Source organism: Mus musculus, chromosome 12 (genome assembly GCF_000001635.26).
Source record: "Mus musculus strain C57BL/6J chromosome 12, GRCm38.p6 C57BL/6J".
Lineage (NCBI taxonomy): Eukaryota > Metazoa > Chordata > Mammalia > Rodentia > Muridae > Mus > Mus musculus.
The window spans coordinates 71,029,596-71,052,324 of NC_000078.6; the positions used below are offsets into that span (position 1 = coordinate 71,029,596).

General features: G+C 41.1%; 1 protein-coding gene across 4 annotated transcripts in view; it reads left to right on the forward strand.

Annotated features, from left to right (window-relative positions):
* The window catches only part of Arid4a (AT rich interactive domain 4A (RBP1-like)), an 84,271-nt gene that overhangs the window by 14,515 nt on the left and 47,027 nt on the right, over nt 1–22,729 (forward strand). For 3 of the 4 annotated variants that reach the window (XM_011244105.2, NM_001081195.1, XM_017315057.2), the window contains 6 exons: nt 7,515–7,594; nt 7,676–7,770; nt 10,244–10,376; nt 15,429–15,508; nt 16,519–16,595; nt 17,599–17,765. In XM_011244105.2, coding sequence (XP_011242407.1) covers nt 7,515–7,594; nt 7,676–7,770; nt 10,244–10,376; nt 15,429–15,508; nt 16,519–16,595; nt 17,599–17,765 — 632 coding nt within the window. Of the gene's footprint in view, nt 1–7,514; nt 7,595–7,675; nt 7,771–10,243; nt 10,377–15,428; nt 15,509–16,518; nt 16,596–17,598; nt 17,766–17,826; nt 18,980–22,729 lie in introns of those variants that run through there. The other variant, XM_006515834.3, reaches the window with a different exon arrangement.

Genomic DNA, 22,729 nt, shown 5'->3' on the forward strand with positions numbered 1-22,729 from the left:
GCTGAGAACCACTGCTCTAAGTAATGGTGTTTTGATTAATGACTGAAAGCACTTTTTAAATTATTTTTAATTTCTATGTGACTGTGTGTTTGTGAATTTATGTGCATCATATGCATACAGGTGCCCATAGAGACCAGGAAAGAGTATTAGATCCCCTGGAAATTGGAGTTATAGCTGATTGTGAGCCACCCCGTGGATGTTGGGACCTTAACCTCTGGGCCTGCTACAAGAGTAGCCAGTGCTCTTACCTGCTGAGCCATCACTCCAGCTCCTGGTCTGTGACTTGTTTATTGTTCATCTGAGATCCCAGCCCTTCCTTAGTCACTCTTCTCTGCCTGACCCAGCTAAAGCAGCTTTAGTTCTGTATGTTTCTCCTACAGTAAGTAGCCTGTATAGATCACTGTTTAAATATTATATGTATGGTTATTTTACCTGCATGTGTGTGTACCACATGTGGCTGATGTGAGGGGTTCAGGAAAGGATATCAGACCCCCTGGGATTGGAGTTAAAGACTTCATGGAGTTATGAGCTCATGTGGGTACTGGGACTCAAACCCAGATCCTTTGGAAGAGCAGCCAGTGCTCTTAACCACTAAGCCATCTCTCCAGCCTCCCATTTCATCCTTTGTACTGTGTGTTTGCTGTTCCTGCTCTGTGCTTAAATGTTGGATACTTAATAATCATGTTATTGAGACCTCCCCTTTCAGGACTGTAGGATGCTTGGCAAATAAGCCTAAGGGCGGTGACATATGCAGTATCACCTAGGTGTGTCCTGAGCTGTACCATCTAGGATTGTGATGATCTCACAGTGATAAAATCACCTAGCCACGCCTCTCTCCAGGCAGGCGCCGTTGCTGATTGATGTGTGACTGCATATTGATCATTACGGAAGTTAAAGCTGTCAAGAGGTATCATCTCATGCTTGTTAGATTAGCTGTTACCACAAACACAAGACGTCTGCATAAGAATGTAGGGCGGAGGGAGCCTTTGCTTGCTGTGGGTAAGAGTACAAAGCAGGGAAACCAATACGGAGAGCAGTGTGGAGGCTCCTCATGAAACTAGACAGGGTCTCTATGGTAACCCAGGCGTGCTCAAACTCACAATCCTCCTGCCTCAGCCTTCTGAGTGCTTGGGATTATAGGCATGGGCTACCATGGACACTTGATACAAAATAGACAGACCGTATACACATCCAGCAATGGCACTTCTGGATTTATGTCTAGAGAAATATGAGAGCAGGCCTCAGAGAACTTTGTGTATTTCTGTGTTCACTGTGACTTTATTTGTATGCGTGGTGGTATGGAATTCCCCTAAGCCTCCATCAGGGGTGACGAGGTAGACTGTGGTCTGCTGCCACGGGGCACGCTTGGGCTCAGGGAGACTGGAAATTCTTCCACATGCAGCTGTATAGATGAATGTTGTGTTCAAAGAAACAAGAATGACATAGAAAATCAAATACTTTACCCTGTCATTTGTACTTAGAGTTCACAAAGGTCCAACTCACAGAGGGTGGGATGAAGGAAACTGGGAAAGGCAGGGCTGAGGACTGAGGGAGATTTCAGTCAGGAGGAGTAAGTGAATGGGATGTGGTAAGGGCCTGTAGCCTAGCACTTCCGGCACTAGCACCGGGAAAGCATCTTGGCCAGTTACTAATAGTGCACTGAGATAGACTTTAAATATTTTCACCACAAAAAAATGTGAGGCAATACATGTATGAGGATGTTAGCTTATACACATGTATTGCAAACATCATGTAAAATGCCATAAACGTCTATATTTTGTTTTGTCAGCTAAGTAAGTAAAAGTAAATGATTTATTTGTTTGAGTCAAGGTTTCTTTGTGTAGCCCTGGTTGTCCTGGAATTTATTCTGTAGACCAGGCTGGCCTTGGACTCAGAGATCCACTTGCCTCTGCCTCCCATGTGCTGGGATTAAAGGCGTGCGCCACCACCGCCTGGCAAAATAAATGATGCTTAAAGGACAATTCGTTATACCTAAAATATGCATATTTAAAGTTTTTACTTCATTATATGAAATATTTTGTTCCATCATAACTGCTGTGTGTGTATGTATATATATGTATATATATAGATATAGACGTATATATGTATATACTGATAATTTTATTTTTTTGAATTTTTGACTTCCTCCTCCTTGTAGCAAGCCTGGGAACAATAGCCTAGTGTACAATAGGCGTGTTACCTAGGGAGGTGCACACTCATTTTATACTTACTCCTCAGACCTACTAACTGTCATTGATCCTTTTAATTATCTTGGAGGTCATTAACCTGCTTCTATATTTATCTATAAGAAGAAAATTGTGATTTCTACCATGCAGATGCTGTTTTGTGGGACTAACATGTGGTTGAAGTTTAGTAAGTGACAGTCGAGTAAAATATCTTTGGATGGTTGCCTGACTTTAGGCATTTATTATCCCATGGTGTCAATCAGTTTTAAGATAACAGGTAGACAGATCGTCTATACTTAGTAGCATATTATATTATATTACATTACATTACATTCCCCTGGATTGTCTGTTTCCTTGCATTCTAGAGGAGTGGGGTTAGGGTGTATATATTTGTTTACATTTGTCTAATTAGAATGATTACTGTTGCCTTGGGTCTTAGCTTTGCTGTTTTTCTGTAAATACGCTTTTGTTTCTGTATAATATCAGATGTAATCATTTTGGGCTGTGCTGAAATGTTCAATGAATTATCTATACAAACATCTATACAGCTTGCGATGTTTACCCCCACCCGATTAAATCTTTGTAGTCTCACACGATATGCTGGAAGTCTGAGAAGTTCCTGAGAGAGGTCTGCTGACTCCACTTGTTTTGAGACATTCTTCCTGTGTAGCCCATGCTGGCCTGGAAGTCAGGGCAGTCTCCTGCCTCGGCTTCCCACATGCTGGAATTCCCCCACACCTGACTTTCACATCACTGATGGCTAGAGCTATCTTTGATGACAGAGATGTCAGGGTTAGTAAGTCCGTTATGATCTTGTGCTCTCTGTGGCTTTGGGAAAATGGTAACATTTACTAACAAGCGTGTAAAGTACCCAAATGTATGCATCTGTATGGTGTGTGGGTTAAAATCTCTTTTAAGATTTCCTCATTATATAGCCCTGGCTGGCCTAGAACTTACTGTGTAGACCAGACCGGTCTTATACTCACGAAGCTCAGCTGCCTCTGCCTCGTGAGGGCTGAGTTAGATTCTTAGCCTGTTTCTCTTTGTTCATAGAAGATTCCTGTGTAAGATGCCAAGGTAGCTGTTTGCACCACAGTTCCTTTTAAGAAATCCTTCTGGGGCTGGAGAGATGCCTCAGTGGATAAAGCACTGGCTACTCTTCCTGAAGACAGGGCTTTGAGTGCCAGCACCCATACGGTAGCTTACAACTGTTTATAAGCCCAGTCCCAGGATCTGATGCCCTCCTCTGGCTTCCATGGGCACCATGCATAACTATGGTGCCTAGACATACATGCAGACAAAACATCAAACAAACAAACATAAAAGATTTTTAAAAAAAAAAATCCCTTTGTTGTTTTTTTTACAGTATTTTCAATCCATAATAATGGATGTTGAAACAAAATGAGTTTTTCTCATCAAAAGTACAACTTTATATTAAAGTGATTATTTATCTATCAAGAATTAAGGATAATGTTATTGGAGTTTCTTCATCAGAACATTCTAGGGCTTCCACTGATAAATGATAAAACACTATGGAGAATATTTTCTTACATAAATTTGATAGTGCCAATTGGTCTTAGTTTTTTTAGATTGATTTATGTGTATAAGTGTCTTGTCCACATGTATTTATGTGCACCATACACATGCCTGGTGCTCACAGTAGTCAGAAGGTGGTGAGTGTCCTGGACCTGAGGCTACAGATGGTTGGGAGCCGGCACGTGGGTTTTTGGAACTGAACCTGGGCCCACTGTAAAAGCAGCCGATGAGCTTAACTGCGCTTAACTGCGGAGTTTTCTCCCCAGCTCCCATATTGGTATTAGATTTTTTTTACCTTTTCTCCTCATACTTGCATTCAAGTGTCCATTGTAACTCTCTCTCTCTCTCTCTCTCTCTCTCTCTCTCTCTCTCTCTCTCTGTGTGTGTGTGTGTGTGTGTGTGTGTGTGTGTGTGTGTGTTTTAAGGCAGGGCTTCACTGTATAACTCTGGTTATCCTGAAACGTCTTAAGTAGACCAAGCTGGCTTTAACTGCATGGAAGTGGGCTTGGCTCTGCCTCCTGAGTGCTGGGATGGTGTGCATGGCGGTCCGCACCATCATGGCTGGCTTGATTTTATTCTTTGAGGTATCTTGTATAGTGACACAGATACATGAAGAATTGTGTTAGGCTTGGTTTGTGAGGTCAGGGATTGGGATTTTTTAAAGAATAGTTATTCATTTGCTGTGCTTGATAATGAATGCAGCATACATCACCTTCATTCATACCCCCTCACACCACACACACTGGGGATCGAACTCAGGGACTTGTACCACCACCGAAGCCTTCTACCACTGAGCTAGGGGCAATAGGGGCAAGCTCTATATTGTAATTTTGTCATACATAGTGTGGACTATAATACTCAGATTGGTGATAGAATCCTAGGGATGTCATAGGGGGGTTGTTATCCTGCCTCCCTTATCTCTGCCCTCCTCACATCACCACCTGGGATGGCTCAGAACTCATGATTTCCCTGCTTCAGCCTCCTGATCACTGGGATCACAGCTCCAGGCCACCTAGCTGTTTGCAGGCATTGTTTATCTTACTGAATTTGCAGGCAGCCATTCATGTCTGTGTCACAGACAGGACCCAGCATGGCTGCTTTCCTTTGAACGTATGTCAGGAGCTTTTTATTTTCTTAAGTTGTCCTCTGCATGTAAAATGTTTTCACTAAAGAATATATTTCATCTCAGAGGAAGAAGTGATTAAAATAGGCAGATGCTGAGCATGTAAGATTGCTTTTTGCAGAAACTTCTTAAGTCTTGTTTGTTAAGAGCAAGTGTGTGATTCGAAGGCAAAATACTCCCTAGCAACACCCATCAAAAAACAATGCTGGGGGCCGGGTGCTGTGGCTCATGCTTTTCAATCGAGGACTCTGCTTTCAGGAAGCAGAGGCAGGTGGATCTTTATGAGGCTGAGCACCCCGCCCCCTGGTCCACAAAGCAAGTTCCAGGACAGCCAGGGCTATATAGAAAGACGGTGTCTCAAAAATCCAAAAGAGGGTAAAAAAGTCAGGCTTTAATTTTTTTACTTATTTTGGGCTTTTCAATACAAGGTTTTTCTATGTAGCCTTGGCTGTCCTGGAACTCACTATATAGATCAGGCTGGCCCCTGACTCAGATCTACCTGTCTGTGCCTCCCAAGTACTAGGATCAAAGGCATGCGCTATCACACCTGAATAAAAGTCAGGATTTTAATTCTCAGATGTTATACCAATTCTTTCTGCTTAGTAGGAAAGGGTGGGGGTGGGTAGGGTGTGCATGCATATGTGTGTATGCGTGTTTATTTGATATGTTGAGAATTTCACTATGTAGCTCAGGCTGCCCTGAATCTTCTGGTGAGCCTTGTGTCTCTGCATCCTGAGTATTTATATATTTTGCAAAGCAGTTATAGGACTAGGATCACAGGTTGAGACCACACACATTGTGTACTCCTTAGAAAAAGGATTAGGTGGCCATTTATGTGACATAGTAAGTACCTCACAGTAATACATGGGGTCTGGGTGTCACTGCTAGGTTGTCAAGCTTCTCGGCAAGTGTCTTTTACCACCTTAGACATTTTCAAGACCCATGCTTTTTATTTTGTTCTGGCATTTTATTCATTTTTACTTTATATGTAATATTTATTCATATTTAAATTGATTTATTTTGAGACTGCATCATGTTGTTCAGCCTCCTGCCTCAGTGTCCCCTTTGCTAGGATGATGGGTTGGATCCACCATCACTAGTGGTAACCGTTGTAGTGTATGTATCCTTTCCTGTGAATATGGTTGTTGGTAAAATGCATATATACTTTTGAATGAATATGCATTCACTCTTTGAAGTAAGGATTTTATCTTTGTATTTTATTGTTGCATAATTCTGGACAACTAAGTGTCATCTGAGAATATTTACTTTTTAATAAACTATAAGTGACAGGTGGTAGAACCGATACATTCTGAAAATTTTAATATTAAAATCATCAAATACTGTAGCTAGGGTTTTGAAAATTAGGGATAAATTATTACTTACTTGGATTTTTTGACTCTTACACATTACCAAGTTAGGCTGCCATCAAAAGGTACAACCTTGGCTGCCTGGCACAGTGGTCTTTCTGGCTGTCCATTCAGGGACATCCCTCACATTCATGGCCTCAGTCGGTGCCTTTCCTCAGTCTCAAAGGGAAATTCCGTCCTTGATCTAAAGGTAGAATGAAGTGGCCGAAGTTGGCAAGTTCTGTTGCTTGCTGGGGCTGGTCATGGTCCTCTTGTTCAATTACATCTTCACCAGCTTTCTGTTTTCCTTGGTTTTCTTGACTGCCTAAGCTTGGCTGTTCTGAACCTTGCTCTGTAGACAAGGCTAACTTTGAACTTGGAGAGCTGCGTGTCTGTTTCCTGAGTGCTGGGATAAAAGGTGTTTACCACCACAAGCTTTTCTTTAATTCCTATTCACAAGATACAATTCTGTCTGGGTGGGATCTTGTCCTGAGGTCACCACTCTCTTAATTGCATTTAATATCTTTAATCTGTTTATCTCCTTGATCACAGGATTAGCTCCATTCTTCTTCCTGCTGCCCCTTTAGCCCTTGAAGCATACTTTTTTATAGTTTTCCTTTCTCAGCTTTCTACCTTCAACCAAAATGCTCTTCACAAGAGGGAACCACAGGACAGAGACTGTGTTAGGCTGTTTTGAGACTTCCTTTGCCAATGTAATTAAGCTAAATCCCACCTTCGCCTCAGGCAGACTGTTTGGACAAGAGTAAAAAGCAGCCACACTCTTCACCAAAATAGCACAAGAACGATCTCTAGGCAACATGCTAAAATTCCTTTCCTCTGAAAAATTTTGAGCTAGCACCCCAAAGTTCAAATCACCCTGAGCACTGTTGTCTTCTGCTTCCTCCTGGGATGACCCACTAAGCCCCACTTAAAGCATTCCGCCGCTTTCCAAATCCAAAGTTCCAAAATCCACGTTACTCCAGACTAAAGCATGGTTGGGCCTATCACAATAATATTTCATTCCTGGTACCAGGAAGCAGGATGTGTTTTATACTGGGTGTAGCTTGAGCATTTAAGACCCTAAAGCCCCGCCTCCATAGAGACACACTTCCTCTAACAAGGCCACACCTACTCCAGCCAAACCAAACCTCCTAATAGTGCCACGCCCTGTGGGCCAAGCTTTCAAACACATGAGTCAGCAGGGATCATCCCCACTCAAACTGCCACAAGTTCTGAAATAGTAGTAACACTGTTTACATTGTTGGTTTGTTGGTTTTTTAAATTGATGTGCGTAGAGTCTCAGACATCTTTTGCATTTTGCAGTGTTTGATGACGGTGATGAGAGAACTCTGAGGCGGACCTCACTTTGCCTGAAAGGGGAGAGACATTTTGCCGAGAGTGAGGTAGGGTGGCCGGGACTGATATGGAGGGCAGCACGTGATGGGAAAGTGGAGTGTGAATTCAGTTCTTTGTCTCTTCTGCAGACTCTGGATCAGCTTCCTCTAACAAACCCAGAGCATTTTGGGACGCCAGTCATTGCAAAGAAGACCAACAGAGGGAGGAGGTCCTCACTGCCTATGTGAGTGCTCACACTTGGTTACTCTCTCGATGGTGTTAAAGCCTTCCTCTGCTGACTTTCCTAGGATGGCTATGTCCTGAGTCCTGAGGGGTAATGTTTCCATGGCATACTGTAAGCTGCACATTCGGCCCTCAGCAGACTTCGTTTTTAACTCCTCCATTACAGACATCATGAAAATTCCACTTCCCAAAATACTATTTTAATTTGCTTTGACAGAAATCTTTAATTGGCAAGGTTTTCCTTTATTAAGTAATTACTTGTAGTTTTTTTTTTATCTTTTTATTTAAAAACAAATTTTGTTGTTGTTGTTGCTGTTGTTGTTTTTTCTGAGACAGAGTTTCTCGCTGTAGCCCTAGTAGAACTCTCTCTGTAGACCAGGCTAGCCTTGAGCTCAGAGATTTGCCCACCTCTGCCTCCTGAGTGCTGGGATTAAAGGTGTGTGTCACCACTGACTGATTTACAAATAATTTTGAATTTAAAAATAACAATACAAACAGTCTCCATATGTCTTTTGCCTAGATTCAACAGTGTTACTATTTCTGCCCTATTTGCCTTATCTTTCCATCTTTTTGTATATACATAATTAGTTTTCAGTTTCATAATTTTACTGAGCCCTGTGGAAGAAAACAGCATCACAATTCTTGGGTCTTATATAAAATACTGATATCATAATTAGAACATTGAGTTTCACATATGTAAACTATGGAACCCACAGGCAAACCCCTGACCATTTGCCTAGTGGTCCACAGTCCTGGGCCAGGCCTGATCTACCTGCCTCACAGTTTACTTTGTGGCATCTTGTTACTTCACACTCTCAGCATTTCAGGCCCAGCTGTTGTCCTAGGCGCCTTCAGAGCATCCTTTCAGGATCCTAACCAAGGTCATGTGCATGTGGCTGCATTTCCCTGATTGTGGTTCATGAGTTCCAAAAACAGTTGTTAGCTTTTGGTGTTACGGACATTTAAGAGTACAAGTGGATGCAGATGTTTTTCAGGGGTTTTTCATTTATAGATTAAGGTTATTCAGTGTAGACAGCAAGTGGTGTGTGCTCTTCTCAGTGTAAGGACACCAGTAGATACTCACCATCTGTTTGCCCCATCATTGCTGGCATCCCTGTGGTGAGTGGCTAGTGCTCTACCTGCCTAGTTCCTGGGCATAGAGTTCTCCAAGTCACCTTCCCTTCTCCCCTCTGGGGTGCGGCTCCCCTCAAGCTGTCCTTCCTCCTTGTTTAATTACTCACTGGGGCTCCTCTTATATATCAGCACTGTTACAGCAAAACAATGACTTTGTAACTTTTCCCTCCAGCCTCATTTCTTACTTACATTTGGTTGTCATAGCTATAATAAAGTCTTCCTAGGCCAGCAAGGCAGTTTGCAGGTAACAGCACTTGTTACCAAGCCTGTCTATTTGAATTTGATTCCTGAATCTCCCATGGTAGAAGAAGAGAACCAAGTCATGCAAGTTGTCCTTTGACCTGTATGTATGTGCTTTGGCGCTTGTACGTACAGAAACAGACACACACACACACACACACTCTACAGGATCCTATTACTAGTTTATAACTGAGGACAATGGGATTGATAGTGTCTTGGCAGTTTGGACTAGTGTTGTGTGTGTTTTCCAGTGTGTAGCAAGTGCTTAGCACATTTATTTAATAAGTCATTAATGGTATTTGTACTCATAACATAGTATTATAGTCTTTAATAATTGTAACTTTCAAAAAGTTGAGTAGGCTGATATTTCAGTGCAGGACACTCACATAAGCAATTGTAGGTGTTAGAGCTAAAGATACGGAAATGTCGTCAGTGTGGAAAGTAAAGAGTCCTGTGGTAGCTCCTAGGCAACGGGTCTGTGAGAGGAAAAGGACCAAGTGCCTCAGATCATTAGTAGTTAACAGCCCTGCATAGTGCAGTGAATGGCAGATATCAGCATATTCAGGATGCTTCAAGAGCATGTCAGATTACTATTTACCATGATTTTAAAAGCGTACATTCTCATTTTTATTTAAAAAGCATAGACTCATAATTAATGCTTGTTATGGACACTTAGAAGTAAATGATTACCCCAGAGAAGATACCTGAATAAACCCACATATACTTTTTGGGAGCTATTTTCATACCCTACTAGAAAATTAAACTTGCATTATTTGCCCCCTGGCATTAAAAACCAGACAGGTAATGTGTTTCTAAAAGTGAATGAGGTGATACAGAGAAGTTAGGCTTCTCTGTCCTGGCAGAGGAACCGAAGCCCAGGTATTCACTGACCAGTGAAGCAAACTCAAGTGTTGCTTACTTAGGTGGTTCAGTTACTTGTGTGAGGCAGGAGACTGTCCATCTCCTCAGCCCCAGTAAGAATGGAGAGGCAGCCATAGGGGCCAGTGGACCATGCAGAAGTCACAGCACTCTGACATGCCTAGGTCTGGGACACTAGGATATGGACATTTGGATAATGACCAGGTTCTCCTGACTCTTAGCACTGAAGACGAAAAGGAAGAAGAAAGCAGCGAAGAGGAAGATGAAGATAAGAGGCGTCTCAATGACGAATTATTAGGAAAAGTTGTAAGTGTGGCCTCCACAGCAGAGAGCACTGGATGGTACCCTGCTTTGGTAAGTTTCATTGCAAAATTAGTCAGCTGTATTAGTTGTCGAGAATGGATTTTTTAAAATGTATGTAAAATATTTTGGAAGTATTATAAATCTAACGAAGATGTAATTGTAATTTAATATTAAGACAGGCCCACTCACATGGCCATTGTCTTTCTTTGGCTTTCCTTCTGTTATCTGTTTGTTGACCTTTCAGGTTTTCCCCTCAGATGTGTTCTTCATTCTGCCCTGTTTATCGCCTCACCGCTTCAGTTCCTGTAGGTCAAGTCCTCAATATTCTTTATGGCTGTTTTGTTTGTTTTACTGGATAGTCCAGGCTGGCCCGGAACTTACTGTGTGGCCCAGGCTGGCCTCAGATTCATAACAATCCTCCTGCTTCAGTCTCTTCAGGTGTAGGATCACGGTGTGAGCCACCACATCTGGCTTCTTAATTCTTTCTTTATTACATTCAGCTAATTATCTAGAACTAAGTTTTTAGGTAGAACCATTTAAAAATAATCGATTTATCTCACAGTAATCCCAACAACTTGGTCAGATGTGGTGCTTCAGGGCTGTAGTCTCAGCTTCTCTAGAGTCCAAAACAGGAAGTGTGCTTCAGCCCAGGAGGTGGAGACTAACTTGGTCTCAATAACAAAACAAGACACTGGGGGTGGGGCAGGGAACAAGCACACTGGTAAGAGCACTTGCCCTGCAAGCAGGAGAGCTTGGGGACTCCGGTGCCTATGTAAGGAGCCAGGCATAGCCTGGGGTTGAGTGCCCAGACAACAGAGTCAAAACCACGCTGTCCAGCCAGCCTAGCCAAAGAAGCAAGCTTCAGTTAAGCGAGAGACCTTGTCTCAGCGCAGTGCAGTGTCGGAGAGTGACAGAAGACATCTGTTCCCGTGTTTTGCATCCCTATGTGCATGAGCACATGCATCAATGTGTTCATATGCACCCACACATCTGTGTGCATGCACCACACACACATGCGATATACAAAACCTTGATCTTTCAGTTAATTAATCTAGTTTTACTGAGTCTGCTTCATCAACTAATTTCACTTTTTTTTTTTTTTTTTTTTTTTTGGTTTTTTGAGACAGGGTTTTTCTGTGTAGCCCTGGCTGTCCTGGAACTCACTCAGTAGACCAGGCTGGCCTCGAACTCGGAAATCTTTCTGCCTCTGCCTCCCAAGTGCTGGGATTACAGGCGTGCGCCACCACTGCCCCCCTTCAAATTCTTTTAATGAATATCTAAGACTCCTTCACCATAAGCTCCCTTCCACTTTCTTATTTTATTTTTTTATTTTTAAAGCATCTGAGTGCTCTATCTGCATGAATGTCTGTGTGCCAGAAGAGGGCATCGGATCCCATTACAGATGGTTGTGAGCCACCATGTGGTTGCTGTGGATTGAACTCAGGATCTCTGGATGAGCAGTCAGTGCTCTTAACCACTGAGCCATTTTTTCAGCCCCAGCTTTTTTTATTTTTAAGTTTTATTTATTATTTATATGTAGCTGTCTTCAGACACACCAGAAGAGGGCATCAGATCCCATTACAGATGGTTGTAAGCCATCTTGTGGTTGCTGGAATTTGAACTCGGGACCTCTGGAAGAGCTGCTGTCAGTGCTCTTAACCGCTGAGCCATGTATCCAGCCCAAGCCCCAGCTTTTTTATTTTGAGGCAGGGTTTTACATATTTCAGGCTGGCCTCCAATTTGCCAGTCCGCCTAGGATGACCTTGAACTTCACCTCCCAGACACCATTGGCCCAGGCATGCTAGGCAGGCACTCTTCCACCCAGCTACTTTCCTTACTACGCCTAAGCTAACTTCTTCAATTTGTGCGCCTTTACTCCACCCTGAGTTAATGAGTGTTACCTGAGGACAGGAGTGAGCTTGCTTTGCCTTGACTGTAAATTCCTCAGAAGACAGGCAAGTGTGGGCTTTTCATTGTGACTCCCAAGAACATGCGCTCTACACATAAAGCAGACTATGTTGGGAGTTATAGACTCATTCTTTAAACCCAGTGTAGCAGCGCACGCCTTTGATCCCAGTGCTCAGGAGGCAGAGGCAGATTTCTGAGTTTGAGGCCAGCCTGGACTACAGAATAAGTCCTAGGATAGCCAGGGCTACACAGAGAAACTCTGACTTGAAACCCCCTGTCTCCCCAAAAAAGTGGTAGTAATTTTTTAGTACTGGTACATAAAGTAAACTAAGGAAGTAATAGAAAGGAAGGATCTCCACCCTTAGATGTTTAACGCTGTAGAAATGGCGGTTTCATGGCACAGAAGAAGGGACAGATGGTCACAGAGGGTCTTTTATGAGAGGTCGGAGACTGCTTAGGTGTAGTTGTCTCACAAAAATCCTCTTTGACCGATGGTGAGAGAGAGGAGGGGGAGAATAGGATGCAACTGCAAATATCATTGACCCTTGAAGCAGAAGGGCCTTCCAAGGGTCACCTAAAACTCAGGGATAATTCTGCAGATAGTTCTGAAAAGGAATGGTATTTGTGCTGCATGTTTGGGAATATTCATAAGACTGTTTACAGAAATCAATATGGAGGCCATTAGAGTAGCTCCCAGGTGATGTGATGAGACTTGGACTTCTATTTATTTACATCTCAGGACTTGACTACCACACCTCTTCTAGCTGAGTAGGGCTAATTTTCCTGCCTTTGGCACTGTCCTGTGCCTGGTGTACCAATGGGTCATCCCCCTGTTGTGTTCTTTCTTGTATGTCTTAGATTTGCCCCTCTGTGTGAAGCACAGCGACTCTTACTAGTCTGACAGTTATTAGTACCTAGTACTCACAAGACCTGTATTTGTCTCTGAAGCCAAAGTGTGGCCATCCATGTCTGTGATCTTAACAATTAGGAGAGTAGTGTAAGTTCAGAGTCATCCTCCATTACCTACAAGGTTCTGGGCAGATGAGACCTGCCAAAAACCAAACAGTAATCAATAAGAGTATCTAAAAACCCAGTGCAGTGTGGTGTCGCACAACTTGAATCTTTGGAAACAGAGGCCAGCAGACCTCTGAGTTTGAGGCCAGCCAGGTTTACATAGTGAAACCTTGTCTCAAAAAATAAGTAAGTAAGTAAGTAAGTAAGTAAGTAAGTAAATAAATAAATAAATAAATAAATAAATAAAAATCTGGCTCTGTGGTATTGAACATGATAGTTATAAAGTGTATATTGTTATAATAATAAACTGAATGAATGAAACTTAGTTACAAAGAATGGAGTTGGGAGCCAGAGTGTGAGTGAGTGTCTGAGACACACTTTTGCCTACAACGTCCAGGACTCTGGGTTTGTTAAGGATTAAGAGTATCATGAGTAAGTCTGTCTCAGCAACTTTAGAAGTGTGCTACCCAGCTTGAGTTTTTAAAATACAAACCACGACTACAGTACTCAAAAATTACTCACTAAGCACACTGCTAAGGCATTTTTTACTTTCAAAGGCTAGATTAAAAGTTTTCTTTTCAATGACAAACTGAAAATTGTTCATGCCCTGTTAAAAAAGATCTTAGGTGGTTTCTAACCGCCAGATTTTAAAGCAGATGCGTACTGAGGTGTCTTAGATGAAGGTCTGGAGTGCTGCTTCAGTGACCTCAGAGCACAGTGACCTGCAGAGGACCAGAGTGTAGGGCACCCACAGGACTGACGCCTCTGGTCTCTCTGTGAGTGCATGCATGTGCACACACAATGGAAAAATAACAAAAACCAAATCAGTGGCTTGTCCCTTCAATCCCAGCACTCAGGGGACAGAGGGAGACAAACATCTGTGGGCTTGAGGCCAGCCTGGTCTACATAGTCATTTCCAAGCTAGTTAATGATACATAGTAAGATCCTGTTTCAAAAGAAAGAAACAAAAATACTCACCACCAATTAAACAAACTGCACTGTGCCAGAGGGAGGAGAGTACAGAGTTCAGTCATCCTTGGCTATGTAGTAAAGTTGACGCGAACTTGGGCTATTAGGAGTCCCTATCTGAAAAAAATGAAAAGAACAGACCATACATCCATAAATGTTACTGTTTTGGATAAAAAATCAAGTCTTGAGCCAGGAAGATAGTTGCACCTGTAGAGATGCTTATGCCAAGCACAAGCCTGTGGCCTGAGTTTGATCCCAGGGCCACATGAGGAAAGAGAAAATGGTAGCAAGTTGCCATCTGACCTTCATAGGATGCTAGGATACATGTGTACCCTTCCTCACAAATGAATAAATGTGATAAAATATCTTATTTAGGTTTGAATAAGCTCTAATTTTTAAAGTGATACTATTTTAACTTATATTTCATTATTAATTTTTATTACCTAGTGAGCATGTTAATATCTAGAAAGCCAATATGCTAAAAAATAATGAAATAAATTTTGTAATTTATTAGTAATGGGAGCTATTAGAAATTGAGCTATTTCTTGTAAAACATAATCCATATGAAACATTAGCAGATCCAGAAAAATTTTTAAATTTATTTGATTTGATTTCTTTATGTATGGGGTGTTTAGCTTCCGTGTATGTCTGTGTACCAACAGGGTGGCTGGCCCTTGTGAAGCCAAAAGAAGGGGTCAGATTCCCTGGAATAGAAGTTACAGACAATTGTGAGCCATCATGTAGTTGCCAGGGACAGAGCCTGTGTCATCTGCACCCTCTCAGCTGCTAAGCTGTCTCTCCAGTCTCCCTGCCCCCAAGTTATTTCTAACATTACATTCTTGGGCCTGGCAAGATGGTCAGTAGGTCAAGGTGCTTGCCACTGCTGCTGACAAACCTGAACCGGAGCCCTAGGAAACCCACATGGTGGCCGGAGAGAACCAAGGCTTACCAAGTTGTACTTTGACCTCTACATGAGGGTAACAGCAAACTTGAACTCTCCCTACCCCATACACAAGTAGATGAATAGACATAATTAAAAAAACTAAAGCATTCTTGTTGAGGGATGTGACTGAGTAGATGAGTCCTTTCCTAACAGATGAAAGTTAGGACGGGAGTAGGGGAGGGGGGGTGGGGAGGGGGGGTAGTAAATAACAAAATAAACGTTCATTTTCTGAGCAAGGGGAGTCAGTCGATTCTGATTTTGTATTCCAGGTTGTCTCTCCCAGCTGCAATGATGACGTCACAGTGAAAAAAGATCAGTGTTTAGTTCGATCATTTATTGATTCTAAATTGTGAGTAATGAAACACCATCCAGTAATGATTCATAGGGCTGGGACACAGTGATTGGCCACCTACCATAAAGGGACTCATTCAAGTTGAAACTGAGAGGTTGTTATTACTGTGCTTATGTAGGGTACCTTTAGCTGATAAATTTTATGTAAAAATAACAATAAGTGGCAGCAGTATTAAAGACCTGTATTTGTAATTAAAAATATATATAGTTTATTGAAAAATTTCATATTTTTATCATGTGCTATTTCATATTATGAATTATGAAGCTTCTTAATAAACTATTGGTAAAATAAGTATTTTCACTTTTAATTTTAAAGAAGACTTTGAGAAACTTTCCTTTAATTTTGTATTTTTATTAAAACAGTAAAATTCATATTTTTAAGTTGTTCTCTATGAAAGATATACCATAGTATATATAATCATAAAAATATTTTAGCAAATTAACAAAAATTAGGAAATATTAAACAAAATGGGTGTTATCTATAAGTATTGAAATGACTTTGTTGATTGAAACTATTGTCTATAGGAAGGTTGTATATTTGGAAACATTGTAAATTCCAGGCTCTCAAATAAGAGTACTTGAGTACATGAAACTTAAAAGATACAACTTTGCCTCCAAGGTTTTTTTTTTTTGTTTTTGTTTTTTGTTTTTTGTTTTTTTAAGATTTATTTATTTATTATATGTAAGTACACTGTAGTTGTCTTCAGATACACCAGAAGAGGGCATCAGATCTCATTACGGGTGGTTGTGAGCCACCATGTGGTTGCTGGGATTTGAACTTCGGACCTTCGGAAGAGCAGTCGGGTGCCCTTACCCACTGAGCCATCTCACCAGCCCCGCCTCCAAGGTTTTACTAAGGATCAGGGCATTATGGCCTTTGGCTTTTATAAAACACTATTTGAGGAAATAATTTTCATTTCTTGAGGTCTTATGTATGTGTGGATATGGATTGCTTAAATGATGTTTTTCATTTAATAAGTAGTTCTGTGTTTTGTTCTTTTTTCATAGTTATTCTATAGCAAGAAAGGACATTAAGGAACTGGACATTCTCACTCTACCAGAATCTGAGCTCTGTGCTAGGCCAGGTACGTGAAAGCAGAGTCAGTTTATTTCATGATGTGACCGTGTTTAGAAAATAACAAGTACTGACTATTACCATATTCACCGTTTGGAATCCTGTATCTGCCCTGTCATCCGTGGGCTGCGTGTGGCCCAATACAGTGTCAGTAACCTTACAGAGTGAGCGTTTCTGCTGCTCCTTGCCTTGTGCCTGCGCTCGGTTTCTGAGTGTGAGCCTCACAGATAATGTGTTGGACACACCTGAATGATACTCTCACTTAATGGCATTTTTTTCATGTCTCGATAAAATATTTGGTTTGTAAATTGTACAGATTTAACTCTGCATGTTTGATCGTTAGTATTTCTTCTTTCAGAGGGGTGCAGAAGGGTTGTCTCTTTACATAGGCCTGGTTGTTCTGGAACTCACTGCGTGGCCTTGAACTCACAGGGATCCACCTGCCTTTGTCTCCCAACTGCTGAGATTAAAGTCATGCACTACCACACCTGGGCTGACCTAGTTCTAGTAGTGGGGCTAGAGATGGCTCACAGGTTAAGAGCACTTGTTACTGTTACTCTTGCAGAGGACCCAGGTTTGGTTCCCAGCACCCACATGGCGGCTCACAACCATCTGTAATCAGTTCTCGGGAATTTAATGCTACTGGTGGACTGGAGTCTGCCCATAAATAAACACAGGACAGTCATACATAAAATAAAAGTAAATTCTTTTCTTTAAAAGGCGATTTCTAATCTTTGCCAGGCTTGGTGTCACTTAAGAGGTGTCCATGTTAAGGTCGCAAGTTCCAGGCTAGATTGGGCTGCATAGTGACACCCTGTCTCATAGCAGTAAGCAAACATAAACGCCTACAGATTGTAATAAAATCTACATGGTCTTCTGACTCATGAGACCCCCTGATTTCCTCTATCATTTTGAGAATAATGGGTGGACTTGGCTTGAGCCTTCAGACTGAGCGGCTGGCATCTCCCTCCCCTCATTCCGGAGCAACTGCCAAAGTCCATGTTTCCTTTCAGGGCTGCGAAGAGCAAGTGTCTTCCTAAAAGGTAGGATTGTTCCTGATAATTGGAAAATGGATATAAGTGAAATCCTTGAGTCCTCCAGCAGTGATGACGAAGAATGCCCAGCTGAGGAACATGAAGAGGAGAAGGAAAAAGAGGCCAAAAAGGAGGAAGAAGAGCTGGTAGGTCAACGCTGTGGTTTGTTTGTTTGTTTGTTTGTTTGTTTTCTAGTGAAAATAATACCTCTATGCTTTTGCTCTGGGGCGTTTGTTTTTGTCTGAAACATTTCTTAGCTTAATTTGGTTAAGGAGTTGTGGCTAGTTGGCTTAGAGTGTAGTGTATAAATCAGGACTGGTTTTCAGCATAAAGTTACCAAAAAGTACTTTTCGAGGTTAATCAACAAGGTTTTGGGGAGGGGGGGATCAGGTATTTTCCGTGTTTACCAGTTGTCAGTGTGTGATGTCATTGTTACCATCCTGCTTTCAGGGTGCTCTGAGACTCAGAAGTTAACTGTCCTGAGCTGGCACAGCTAAAATGTGCAGTGTAGGGATTTGAACCCCGGTCTTGTTTCTCCTAACTTAGAAACCTTTTAGGGGTTAAATATCCTAATTACATCCAAAGAAAAACACACCTGGCAGCTTGACAAATCATAGAAAAAACTGTAGATTGTGATTTTATCATGAGTGGGTTTCTTTGTACTGCAGCCGTGTTGTGCATGCTCTGATTGTAGGTTACAGAAGCCATCCATAGGGTTACCGTGGCTGCTCAGATGCTGCCAGGCTGTGGAGTCGCCAGGGTTTTGTTAAACGGGATGAATTTTCTAGTGTAATTTCAGTTGTTGAGAGGCAAAACAAAGCATGAGTTTATTGAAAACGACCACCTATTTGAGCATGAAAAATTCTGCCTTGAAAATGTGCGATGCTTTTGTTTGTTTTACATGCACACGTGTGAGCTTTTGGAACGCCACGGCTAGATTTATATGTGGGGAAGAATGTATGCTGGTTCTTGCCTTTGACTTCCCCTGCAGCATTTGGCTTTTTACACTCTGAAATCAGAATGGCGGTTCATACTTACAGGCTGCCGACAGAGTTGCCATAGTAACATGCTGTTGGTTTTAAGTGAGCATGCTCAGAAAGACAGGAAGGGTTAGCAGAGGCTTGGCAGGTTGCCAGTGGAGGTTTGCCAGCTGCTTTGAAATGGGCTGTCTTTCTCTTCCTTTCATGTAATGTCTGATTTTTATGTGGAAGAGAATGTAAGTAGTGCTGTATCGCCCTGCGGATGCTGTGACCTCAGAGGGGACAGCAGATATTTGCCAATCAGACTGACATGCCCAGAGCCTGCACTAGTAGAAGGGGAATCTAACCGTTTTGCATTTGAAAGGAAATGCAGCACATAGGTAAGACTTTTTTTTTTAATATTTAGTTATTGTTTTGGTTGACAAAAAATGAGATTAAATACAATTTTTAGGTGTTGATTATATGGCTGGTACGGTAGAGCTCATAACCAAGCATAATTGTTTCTTGTAAAAGACAGTAGGAATCTATTTTTAGAAGATTAGAGGGTAAAGGGGATTTTTCTCCAACATAAGATAGCTTTTGGAATGACTGTGCTGAGACAATTTGGCAAAAAAAAAATTGTCTTAGGATTTAAATTTTGAATATTAGATGTGATGTCTGAATTTTATGTGTATTTAGTCTTAGGTTGTGTGTTTCAGGGTAAATAGGCCACATTTTCAGGGTGTGAACTCTTAGCAGGCTGTGGTTAGCTGTTGGATTTCTATTGAACATTAATTAGGATCTTATATCGCCAAATGCTGAAAGAAGGGTTAGTCTCTTTATTTCTGCTAATACTTTTAATTAGTGTCCCTTCCAGAATGTATTTTCCCTATCCCTCAAAAAATAGCCTGAAATTTTAAACAAAGAGGCTAAAAAGAGCTTTGAAAGAAGTTGCAGAGGTGCCTCTAAGACAGTAAATGGTGTCTGTGTTATAGTGATTAATTCTGTAATAGTGTAATGTTTCATCCAAGTGGCTAGTGAGAAATGCTAGGAAAAATGCACAGAGCAGAGGCTAAAATTTGCAGGAATAACAGCAAAGAAAAATTCAAAGATAAGGACACTTAGAAAAATAATGTCTCCTTACAGTGTGTCTCTTATGAACTTGCTAAAATTTAGTGGGTACGGTTGCTTTATTCCTGACAGAAAAATAGCAAAAATCACAAACTGTAGGCATGCTTTATGCAGTTTATTCTACATTATTTCTCAGCTGCTCATTTTCCCACTGTTTGGTCAATTGCCACAGGCTTGTTGTAAAGTAGTTCTCTGGCCACCTTAGTGGGCTTCCTTTAGTGAGATCGTGTTTGTTTCAGGGGAAGGATCAGCTGCATTTCCTGCTCTTGGATTTGAGATTTAGTTGCTGAATCATTCTAACTCATCTTGAAGAATAATTCTTAAAACAATTTAACATGCTGATCAATCGAGAGCTGCTTCAAAGCACACATAGCAAGAGGAGAAACCGGAGTGTGATGTGCACTGGCTGATCTGAGGAGCCAGGGCCTACCTGGCTTAGTCATTATGGGCCTTCCCCACACCAGTGAGGCTAACTGCTGTATTACAGTACAGAGCATAGTTCTCCCTCAGATGAAGGGATGCTGGGCTGCTTATGAGGATGGGATGCTGCTCTACAAGGATCTAAAGATCCTTTGGAACATTCTGTAAACCATTAAACAACACTGTAGATCGTCAGCCAGGGTAGGCTAGCAAGCATATGCTGCAGAATCATACAAGTGTTGGTGTTTGTGCAGTGCGAATGAGCAGTAGCCTCTGTTCGTTAACCGTGCTGCGGGGATTCAAGCATTAGTTGGAGCAGTAAGATTGGACATTGTGCAGCTTTCCAGGGGCAGGAGCTTTTTTATTTAGTATTTTATTTCCTACTCAGAGGCCACGTCAGGCTTTGAGTGTAAGCAGCGTGTCTCAGGCTGTGCTTGGAAGAGACTTGCGGATGGGGCAGGAATACTTCCTGTCTGTATTGGTAATTGCAACACATAGATAACTAGGCCAAAAAGAGCTGCTTAGAGATGATTTTTGTGGTCTTATTTAAATGTCTTTGTTAAGAAAGTTTTATATTAGAAAAGACATTACTAATTTTTTTTAGCTTGGAAATTTATTGGAAAGTCCAGATGAATAGAAATGATAGGAATTATTTATTTCTCTTGACTTAGGTTTATATTGGATAAATGTAGGGGAGTTTTCTAAGGGTAAGATGTTAAAAGGTTAATTATCAAGAGGAAATTAACCAGTTTTAGGTTAAATCATCATGACTTTATCAGTAGACCTTGTGTATCAGATTTCATGTGTAACAATGAAAATTAAAATTAGTGAGTTTTTTTATAAGATCTACTCTTTTTGGTCTAATGTATTGACATACTCATTTTTCCAATCTTGAAGCTTTTGTAGGGATTACCATATTTAGTGCCCAAGATAATTTTCCATTGTTGTAAAAGTCATAAGTGCTTAAGTTTTTAAATTCCTGGAAATATGACTATTCTTTTTTTTGGTATTTGAATCAAATGTCATCTGTGTCAATCTCTGCCCATGTAGGTTATAGGCATTTGCTGGTGACTATTCAAGACCACTCTGTGTATAGACCCACAGTAAATGCCTGATAACTCAGGAAAACTGTAATGTCAGTAAAGCTTAAGGTTTTAAATTTTAATATAGATATCAAAGCTGATTTTAATAACTTCAGTTACCAATAATAATAGGCTTTAAGTAGATTTGACACAACCTCCTTTAATGAATACCTTAGATATTAGCTTACATTCAAATACAACAATTTGCTTAAATTTAGACTATTAAACAAGGAAATGAAAAATAACAGTGGGCTGGACAGAGATGGTTAAGGGGCCAAGAGCATGGCAGATTGTGCAAAAGACCTCAGTCTGGCCAGTTTGCTACTTAGCACCCACATGGCAGTTTACAGACATCTCTACCTCCAGCTCCAGGCGATCCAGTGCCCTCTTCTGGCTTACTCAGGCACTGAATGCATATGGAGCACTTGTGTATGCAGGCAGAAACATACATACACATTAAAAAAGAGAAGTCTCTTTATTCTTTTAATTTTTTTTTCTTTTATGAGCACACTGTGGCTGTCTTCAGACACACCAGAAAAGGAAATCATATCCCTTTACAGATGGTTATGAGTCACCATGTGGTTGCTGGGAGTTGACCTTAGGACCTCTGGAAGAGCATTCAGTACTCTTGACCATTGAGCCATCGCTTCAGCCCCGAAATCTCTATTTAAGAAGTCTTAATGAGTTTTTAAAAGTCGTTACTACTTCAGCCTAAAACATAAACAACACTAAATTCACATAATGAGACTAATAAGATTTATACATTTGTTCACATAAATTTAGCTACATTTTAAAAATAGTTATTGTGTAGAGGTGTTCTATCTGTATGAATGTCTTTGCACTACTTGCATGCCTGGTATCTGTGGAGGCCAGAAGGCGGGAGTCAGAATCCCCTGGAACTGGGAATCAAATCCAGGTCCTCTGGAAGAGCAGCCAGTGCTCTTAACCATGGCGCCATCTCTCCATGGTTAAAAAAAAAAAAAAAGTTTTACGTAATCATACTTTATATTAGAGGTCATATAAGAGGTTTGGGTGACGTTAAAAACTTGATGATAACCAGCTGGTGATGGTGCATGCCTTTAATCTTAGCACCTGGGAGGCAAAGGCAGGAGGATTTCTGTGAATTTGAGGTCAGCCTGGTCTACAAACAGGGTTACATAGAGAGCCCTTGTCTTGAAACACACACACACACACACACACACACACATGCAGTATTTGCAAACAAATAATAAATAAATAAGATAAATAAATGGTCTTGATGAGAGCACGACTATCACATCTTGATTATAGTGTATGTATCATTTCAAGTGGAAAAGTAATTTATTGGGTTTACTTTAACTTTTGAAATGCAAGAGTCATAAAATTATTTTAAGTGGGATGGTTAAATTGTAAAACAGCATCTTGCAGTAAATATATCACTTCCTTTGTGTTCCTGGAAGTGTTTGGCATGTGTGTAACAGTGAGGAATGGTATTTCAGTGAGGAATGGTATTTCTGTAAATTTTAGGATCTGAGTTAA